The sequence below is a fragment of the Cibotium barometz genome, chromosome 34 (assembly GCF_041138505.1).
Source record: "Cibotium barometz isolate CiBa-2024 chromosome 34, ASM4113850v1, whole genome shotgun sequence".
Classification (NCBI taxonomy): domain Eukaryota; kingdom Viridiplantae; phylum Streptophyta; class Polypodiopsida; order Cyatheales; family Cibotiaceae; genus Cibotium; species Cibotium barometz.
Genome location: NC_141079.1, coordinates 2823816 through 2832824, shown reverse-complemented (window position 1 = coordinate 2832824; position 9009 = coordinate 2823816). Strand labels below are relative to the sequence as shown.

The following is a 9009-nucleotide window of genomic DNA, read 5'->3' as shown; positions in this document are numbered from 1 at the left end:
GTTACGCCTAACGTGTGCACCAGGTGCATGGCGTATGAGTGGGTAAGATGACACATCTACTCCTTATGAATAGCCTGCTATAGGCATCAAGTGGGCCAAGTCACAGTTTCCAGGTCGTGGTTGAGGTGCTTTTGCAAGCACACGTGTGAAACGGACCTTACAAGGCAGTAAATGTGACATGCAACGCATGTGCCCAGTGACGGAAGCCCCCCAATTGTGCAAATTTTTGAACTGGGAAATGCTCAAACGGCTCTCTCCATCGGCATCTTGTTGTTGTGGCCTGTGCCTTCTCTTTTAGGGTTTTGATGCCTTCTCTGACAGTAAAGAAGCAGGCGAGGAAGCCCCCCTCAGCACTGCCAGATCTCCTTCACCATCACTATCGCCATTGCTGCTGCTTCACTGCCTTCGCCATCTCTGCAGCTTCATAGTTGCAGGTGTGATCTTCCCCCAGCTTCTAAGATCATAAAAAAACACACAGTTTTTCCTCACAGAACGGCCATGCCTCCGCACAATCGCCCCCGCTCGGCTCGAGAAGAATCCCCGCACAGGAAACCCTTCTCTTCGGCTCCATCGCCCCGCTCCAAATGTACATTTCCGGCAGTGAACACCCCCGTTCTGCGAAGGTCTCGCCACAACAGCGAGAATCAGCCCCCCGAGAATGCCCTCAACGTGAAGGTCAACAGCCCTTTTTCCGATACAAATCTATCACCTGCACCGCACCCGAGCAAATCCACATCAGCCAAGGGCAAGCACCATGGCAGCCTCTCGCTCCCTCCGCGGCCTCCGCTGCCCCGGCCATCCCCTACTACAAATTCTGCAAGAAATGGCCATGACGCTCAGGGTAACGTGAAGAGGAAGCTCAACCTGGAGCCTCCGGCCTCTGCAGAAGCCGCCACTACATGCCCTCCCTCTCATGAACAGGACACTGGCGTCAAGGTAAAATGCTGCAGATCAGGCATAGTTATTGTAGGTATCGTTTCTTGATAATGGTTAACACTGCCGTACACTTAGGCTTTACACACTTAGGAATGCTCGAGAAAAAGGGGTAATCTACCCTGTATTGCTCATTGATTTGGGATCTCGCCCATCCAAAGCCCGCCCACATCAGATGGGCAGGGGATAATGTATCACATGTGGCTTATCACATGCTCATGAGGTGTCGCTTTTTTTCACTGATGCAAGTGCGATGACACCTGAAACCCACCTTCATGATCTCAGGTTATTATAAGGATGCGTCCCTGTAACCAAAAAGAAGAATCAGAAGAAGCCATGCAGATAGTAGAAAAGGTTTCAAGCGATTCTCTGTGTATGGCAGACCAGCAGTTCACTTACGATCATGTGGCAGGAGCAGATTCCTCCCAGGCAAGCTTTCGAACCAAGTTCAATGATAGAATAATGCAACTGCACTCCTCTCATATTGCGTAGTTGTCAAGAGGATTTCTCTCCAGACATTCCTTAGCTCACTTGCTTTTCTGCGTTTCAGCAAGCAATGTTTGAGATGGTCGGACAGCCACTGGTTGAAAATTGCCTTCAAGGTTTCAACAGCTCCATCTTTGCATATGGACAGGTAATCCAAAAAGTTTGACTCTTGTCCCTAGCCACCAGTTATTCTCTTGATTAATAAAACAATGCATTTTGTGTTAAAGTGAATAATTAGGAAACTGTCTTGTTTTTTTTGGAGCAGACAGGAAGTGGCAAGACATATACAATGTGGGGAGCAACCCAGGATCTGCTGGCTCAGCCTCCTAGCGAACAGAGAGGTTTAACTCCACGTGTTTTTGAGCGTCTGTTTCAACGGATAAAAGAGGTACACTGAGCTTTTTGTTGTGGCTTGCTCCATTCTGACTGTATGTGGGAAGAAGCAGACATGGTGATGGTTCTGATGTTTGATTTTCAACTCTATTCACACAGTTCTTGTACTATTCGTGACAGGAGGAAAAGAAGAATGCTGACAAGCAGCTTCGTTATCAATGCCGCTGTTCCTTCCTTGAGGTATGACTTGTGCTCTCTTTGTAGATAATGGGTGCACTCACATAGGAACTCAGTGCAGTCGAGGGAATGTACATGTGTGAATTGTGTTGATTGAGGGGCACCTCCATGCTTATGACATGGGTCGTAGTGCTGCTACTTTGTAGCTGCTAGAATTGTGCTCAGCATTACGTATGGCCTCTGTCCAATAGCAGTTGATGATGTTGGAAAGCCAACTTCGGAATCTTTTGTGAACACACACCAAGATGCCTGCTCTCTCTCTCTCTCTTTCTCTCTCAGCCCCACCACACAACAACACAAAAGGCCCCCCGCTACTTCCCCTCCCTCTTACCAGCATTGGTGGAATCTAAATTACAATACCTCAACAGTTTTTCTTGATGTATGCCCTTTCAGTTCAGATTTATATTGTTTCGTCAGTTTACATTCTAATTTCTCAGTTTTAAAGGAAAGGATATGCAACAGTAAAGTAAGGCTTCAATGCTAAAGGGTTATGATGGGTTCTCTACTGCAGATTTACAACGAGCAGATCACAGATTTGCTGGAACCGCTACAGAAAACCCTTCAGGTAACTCTGCATGTCCGTACCATGCGATAGCCCTATCTCCATTTATCCCCCAGCTTGCAAGCACAGACACTTGTTGCCTGGACCTTGGTCTGTTTTTCTTACAGTATTTTCCAGCTGTAAACTTGCCTAATGCAATGAGGCCTCGATTGTGATCATCATAATTTGGCAGGTTAGGGAGGATACTAAGATAGGTGTTTATGTGGAGAACCTTACAGAGGAGTTTGTTTCTAGTGTTGAAGATGTATTCCGTCTTATGTTGAAGGTATGCTTCAACTCAAACTGCAACTCCCCAACATGCAAGTGATTTGATGTTCTCATTTATGAAATCACTGTACCTTTGATGCATGCAAGCAGGGCCTGGGAAATAGAAAGGTTGCATCAACAAGTATGAACCTTGAGAGTTCTCGTTCCCATACCCTCTTTACTTGTGTAATCGAGTCACGCTGTAAGGTAAAGTCTGTCATGAAACCAAACAATACTGCCATCAAGTATTTAGACTAGCTTTCAATTATGTAAGCTTTTATGAACAAGATTCAAAGTGCTCGGACTGAGGTGAAGTTGTCGGCATACATACTATCAGAGCATGTCAGATGGTGTGAGCAGTGTACGAACAAGCAGAATGAACCTTGTGGATTTGGCTGGGTCAGAGCGACAGAAGCTGACCGGTGCTGCTGGTGAGCGCTTGAAAGAGGCAGGAAACATAAATCGTTCTCTCTCACAGCTTGGGTAAGAGTTTTCCTGAGCAAGGGTCCTAGTTGGTCAGTACTCATGTGAAGTCTTTTAAGTTGGTCCTTGGTCATCTTTGTGGCAGGAATCTGATATACATTCTGGCCGAGGTTTCACAAACAGGCAAACCGAGACACATTCCATATCGAGATTCCAGACTTACCTTCCTTCTGCAGGAATCACTTGGTGGAAATGCAAAGCTAGCAATGATCTGTGCTATCTCCCCTGCCAGCAGGTAGTAAGAGCTGCAACTTGCGCTACTGACGCTGATGCTGAGAGAAGTTTGTGCTGATGTTGGATCTGCTTGTCTTGCAGCTGTAAAAGTGAGACCTTGAGCACATTAAGATTTGCCCAAAGAGCTAAGTCTATACAAAACAAGGCAGTGGTCAATGAGGAGACAGAGAATGATGTAAAGATTCTGCGAGAACAAATTCGTCAGCTGAAGGTAGGGTTTTGGTTTTCAAGGGATTTCAAGGATTATATTTGCTACGATAATATGCACTAGGTAGTTTTGATGCTTGGGATCTTAACAGATAATTTTTCTATTGAACAGGATGAGCTCATGAGAATTATCACTACTTTTGATGCTTGGGATCTTAATAGATGATTTTTCTATTGAACAGGATGAGCTCATGAGAATGAAGTCAAATGAAACACTATCTGGAGCTGTTGGTAGCTACTCTACTAGCTGGAATGCTCGTCGAAGCTATAACCTGTTGAGAATGAGTCTTAGCCGCCCAATGACCTTGCCACATACAGACACTGACACTGATGAGGAGATGGAGATTGATGAAGATGCAGTAGAATCTGTTCATGCAGTAAATCCTTTAACAAGAACAGATGATTTTAGAACAACAGATCTAGAACTCTCCATCACCAAGAAGGGACTGGTGAATGACGAAACTTCAAGACACGTCTACGATACTGAAAAGCATCTAAATTCTTCATTGATAGATGCAGATACTGTCCTAGTTTCGGTGAAGTCCCCAGATAAAGATGCATCAGAAACTGCTGCTTATCAAACCAAGTTTGTAAACCATGGTGATGCAAGAGAGGAGGGGAAAGTTGAAAAGGACGGTATCCATGAAGAGGCTAACTCCGGTGTATCGCCTGCCAAGGAGAGCTCTTTTCAATGCCAACTGCATACTGAGGCTGAGGACATGAAAATGGTCTTGAATGAGTGTGAAAAGGATACTGTCAATGTTGATCTATGTAATTGCTTAGAGGAACTGCATGCACCATCATTGCAAGAAACAAGTGATCCTGTTTCCCAGCTCCCGAATGACAATCTAGACATGTCTGCATTCGAAGAATCCACTTTGATTTTGGGAGACTCTTTGAACCTTGGAACAGAATGCACAAACCATGAAACTCCTAACTTTCTGGAGGTAGTGCATGAGTTTGCATCAACAGACAGTTCTGATACTCTTTCCAACATCCAAGCTGAAAGTGGTGGTGCATCTGTGGTTGCTGAGTCCATTTTGGTCTTGCAAGACTCTCTAAGTATCGAACCAGAATGCCTAAATGATGACCTTACATCTCTGTCAGATGATAGTAAGGTTGGAGAAATTTCAAGTGAAGTTTTCTTCGTCAAAAGAGATCTATGCAGGAATTCTCTTCAAATGGAGCAGTCTGTGAACACATCTGCTGACGAAAACATGTTCCAAGGTCATGAATCAGCTCCTGCGGGTGTAAACTTGTCAACCTCTCCAAACGTTTCTGCAAGTGTCAAGAAGTCAGTTGCAGAAAATGATGTACACACAAATCTATGTCCACTAGAAGGCTTTGTGGAGCTTCAACAGTCACAGGCTAAAGTTGATGGTTCAGACACTTGGGTAGCACAGCATGACTTAAGTGAAGGTGAGGCTCACATACATAAGCTGATCATAGAGAGTGACTCTATCAAGGGGGATGCAGTTAACTGCACAGGTTGTAGTGATGCTAGGACTCCAGAGTCAAAACATGTCCTAAACTCTCCTATTTTGAGCCTCTCTCCCCATCTAGCAATGGAAGCCCTTGAGGCCCCCATTCTAAGTGTTTCTCCAAGGTTACAGGATGACATTAAAAGAAGCTTCGGCACAAGTGTACTTCCTGTTCTAGTTGAACATGCAGATTCTCAAGCTGCTGGAGCAGAGATAGCATTACAAGGAAATTCTGATGGTGAGAAGACAAGAAGAACTTTACCTGTAAGATCATCTTTGCGGTCCAGCAAGAATCTATCCTCTCCTACTGATCGATTGGCTGCAAGCCTCCACCGCGGGTTGCAGATACTTGAAAACCACCAAAAGAAAGTTAGCAACACTCGCATGTCATTGGTCCGATTCTCCTTTCAGAACTCAGACTGGGATAAACCCAGAGGAAGTACTGTAGTCAGCAAAAGTGTACAAACTTCCCCAGTCTGCTTTCCTGAAAAAGCTTTTGTGCATGTACCTGAGCCTGTGCATTCAGAAGGCACGAAGGATAATGATTTGTCAAACTACCAAGCATGTGAAGGGCTGAATACGGATCACGTTGCTATGGAGGAGCCGATTACACCTCAAAGAGAGTCCAAATCCCATCTGAGTGAGGTAATATTCTTTTTGTGAAAAATTTGAATTCATTATCAGCATTATGAGATGCTTCAGTGTGAAGGTTGCAGCCTAGCTTTAATTGGGACCGTTAATTGTTGCTGCAGAATGTGGAGGCAATTCTGGCAGGAGCTCTACGCAGAGAGCGTATCATGGAAGAGACAGTAAACAGGAAAATTGCAGAGATTGAGCAACTGAATCGGCTGGTACAGTAATTGTCTCTTTGCTATTAGGATAGGGAACGCTAGTCAAAGATCAATGCAGAACCTCCTGGACTTGATTAACCCTGACAATCGTTGCTTACTGTCCATCTAATATGCATTCTCACATGCAAACTTTAGGATTAATTTATTTGGGTGATATTGATACAGGTACGCCAGTACAAGCATGAAAGGGAATGCAATGCTGTGCTACAGCAAAGTCGAGAAGACAAAATTGCCAGACTTGAGAGTCTGATGGATGGAACTTTACCGACTGATGCCTTTCTGAATGAAGAGTGGTCCTCCCTAATCAATGAGCACAAGGTGACATGCTTTGATTCAATATTTTGTTGAAAATGAAACTAGTGCTGCTAGGTTTGAAGAGTTGTTTCTCATATTGAAAAGCGCAATCTTGTTCCAGATTTTGCAGGAAAGATACGACCACCACCCTGAGGTGACACTAGGGAACATTAGGCAGCAGCGCCTTTGTGAGGACATTGAGCAATACCGGAGCTTCTGCGAACTAGGGGAAAGGAATGCCTTACTGGGTGAGGTTTCTCAGCTTCGCAACCAACTGCAGTACTATGTCGAATTGGATACGCCAAGGTCTACGAAACAAAGGCAGCGATCTCTCACTCCGCAAGCTAAGTTCAGTGCTGTGGATGATCACGGTGAAGGCGTATCTCCACTTGATGATGTAATGGAGTCCTTGAACAACACTAATGTTGTAGCTGATTCTGGAGGCTGTAAGACTTGTGAAGAGGAGACCGTGCAGTGGGCGGAGCGTGAGAATGAGTGGATGTCAGTGCTTGAGGAACTGCGTATTGAGGTGGAAGCGTACAAACAGCTTGCAGAAAAGAGGAAGCATGAGGTGGAGGGCCAGCAAAGATGTGCTGATGAGATGAAAGAAGCTCTTCAAATGGCCATGGAAGGGCATGCTCGGCTGCTTGACCAGTACGCAGAGCTGCAAGAGAAGCACATCTCCCTGCTGGCAAAGCATAGGAAGATCAGAGATGCCATGTCTGATGCAAGGAAGAAGGCTGGGAAGATGGGTTTCCTTGGGGGGAAGTGGTTTGAAGCGCAGGCAGCAGAGTTGATAGCTGTAAAGCTTGAGCAGGAGCAGGAAAGGAAAGCTGCGAAGGAGCAAATTGAGGGTTTGCAGGCACAGGTAAGAGACATAGCTGATGCTGTGCAAGCTGCAGGGGAGCTGTTGGTGAGGCTGAAGGAGGCAGAGGAAGCTGTACTCATTGCTCAGGTACATTCGATCTTAGTTTGTCTTACAGATCCCCTACTTCATTGCATGTCTGCCATTCTGTGCAATATTTGCCAAAGGAATGATGCTAGCTTCAATTATAAATTTTAGATGAACTTCAACGTCTCTTGCAATGCCCTCCCTACTCTATATAGCTTGAAGGGGTTCTTGCGAGGGAATGATAGGATGGTGTTTTTGGATTGAAGGCCTTTTTCTCTAACTAGCTTAAGCTGTGGAATGCATGATAATCCAGGATGCTGCAGCACTTGCAGAGCAAGATGTAGACAAGTTGTACCGAGATATGGACAAGTTGAAGAGAAGGCACTCTACAGAGATAGCTACCTTGCAGCAGCGGCTGTTAGAGGCTCGGTTTCAGAAATCCACAGTATGCCCAATGTGTGTCATGGCAGAGCGTGTCAAGTTCGAGTTTACTGGGGTGGATGAAGAAGAAGCGGAGGCAGCTCTCGAGGCTCAGCATCTTGCAGCTGAGGCAGCCAAAGAAGAAGCGGCCGCCTCCTATGGCTCCTTGCAGATGCTCAGGGGAGAGCTGCCTGAAGAACCCTACTATGATGACAATGAAGAGTTCCATATACAAGGTATGGACGATCTTCATGCCTCAGAGATGGATGAAAGATGGTATGAGGAGGTTCAGAAGTGCAACCTCTAACCAACTTCTGAAGTGGATGGCTTTCGTTTGCAAGGAGAGTTTAACAGTCAAATCTTCTATCCAACTTCTGAAGTGGGGGGGGGGGGAGGGGGAGGTGTTCTGGTACAAGGAAGTTGAACAGTGCAGCTCACAAGGAGGTCCAACAGTACAATTTCTGACTAACTTCTGAAGCAGATGGACATGCCTTGGGAGATGGAATAAACTGTTGGTTTATATGAGGAGGCTCAACGGTGTGACGACTGACTAACATCTGAGTTAGTTGAACACACCTTGAAGATGAATGAACTGTTGGTTCATATGAGGAGGCTACTGGTTCAACATCTGGCTTCTTGGGTGGGTTGGTTGCCTCTCTCCTTGAACTTTCATCAGTTCACGAGCTTTTCTGCTTTGAATAAATGGGTACTGCATATGCTTCATCGAAGGTATGCTGCGGATGTTCTCTTCCTCTCATGAGTTACATTATCAGAGGAGGTTGGTCCCATCCTGGTCCTTGTATTGTCAACATCTTGCATAGTTTTATCTAGTTTCTCAAGAGATTAGCAGGCTTCACATCGCTTTCTTGTCGATGAGGGCTTCCATCTTGACAGCACAATGTAACCAATAAAATGCTTGATAATGAGCATGAAAACTTGTATATGGATTCCATGACATTCCCATCCACATATCATTGATGGAATTTTTTTGTGCCAATGCTATATTTCTGCCATTTTTTTGTGTCGAAGTTATATATCTGCCATGTCTTGGCCCCCATGTGTACACCTCCTCCAGAGAGGCATATGTGGACAGAGTGCTAGCAAAGAAGATGACCGTATCAAGTGCTGGATTCAAACAGGTCTTTTGATTCCTAGGACAAGCTTGGAAAACTAGTGCCCACTATTGTGCACATAGTCCTCTAATATGTAGTATGCTATGATGAAGGCATAGACATGGGTGAAGCTACATGCCTACTAGAAAGTTGCAAATATCCATTGACATCTAATGTGAGTGAGGCCAAGACTGATTTGGGTCTAAAAGGTGGAGTTTTATCTTTTTTGTTTATTAAG

The 9009-nt window shown here is 45.1% G+C and overlaps 1 protein-coding gene across 1 annotated transcript; it reads left to right on the top strand.

Moving 5' to 3' along the window:
• Positions 1-213: 213 nt before the first annotated feature.
• On the top strand, positions 214-8656 carry LOC147618608 (kinesin-like protein KIN-12A). The gene is made up of 16 exons (XM_086773626.1): positions 214-936; positions 1219-1362; positions 1484-1567; positions 1685-1807; positions 1933-1992; positions 2501-2554; positions 2724-2816; positions 2909-3004; positions 3135-3280; positions 3366-3515; positions 3596-3725; positions 3904-5847; positions 5955-6053; positions 6219-6371; positions 6469-7302; positions 7553-8656. The coding sequence occupies exons 1-16, from the start codon at positions 499-501 to the stop codon at positions 7964-7966; spliced, it is 4962 nt and encodes a 1653-aa protein (XP_086629752.1). The 5' UTR covers positions 214-498; the 3' UTR covers positions 7967-8656.
• Positions 8657-9009: the final 353 nt, after the last annotated feature.

Coding starts and splice junctions, on each gene's coding strand:
- LOC147618608 (XM_086773626.1), top strand. CDS start 499: ATGCCTCCGCACAATCGCCCCCGCTCGGCTCGAGAAGAATCCCCGCAC. Junction 1,568..1,684: donor CCATCTTTGCATATGGACAG/GTAATCCAAAAA, acceptor TTTTTGGAGCAG/ACAGGAAGTGGCAAGACATA. Junction 1,993..2,500: donor GCCGCTGTTCCTTCCTTGAG/GTATGACTTGTG, acceptor TCTCTACTGCAG/ATTTACAACGAGCAGATCAC.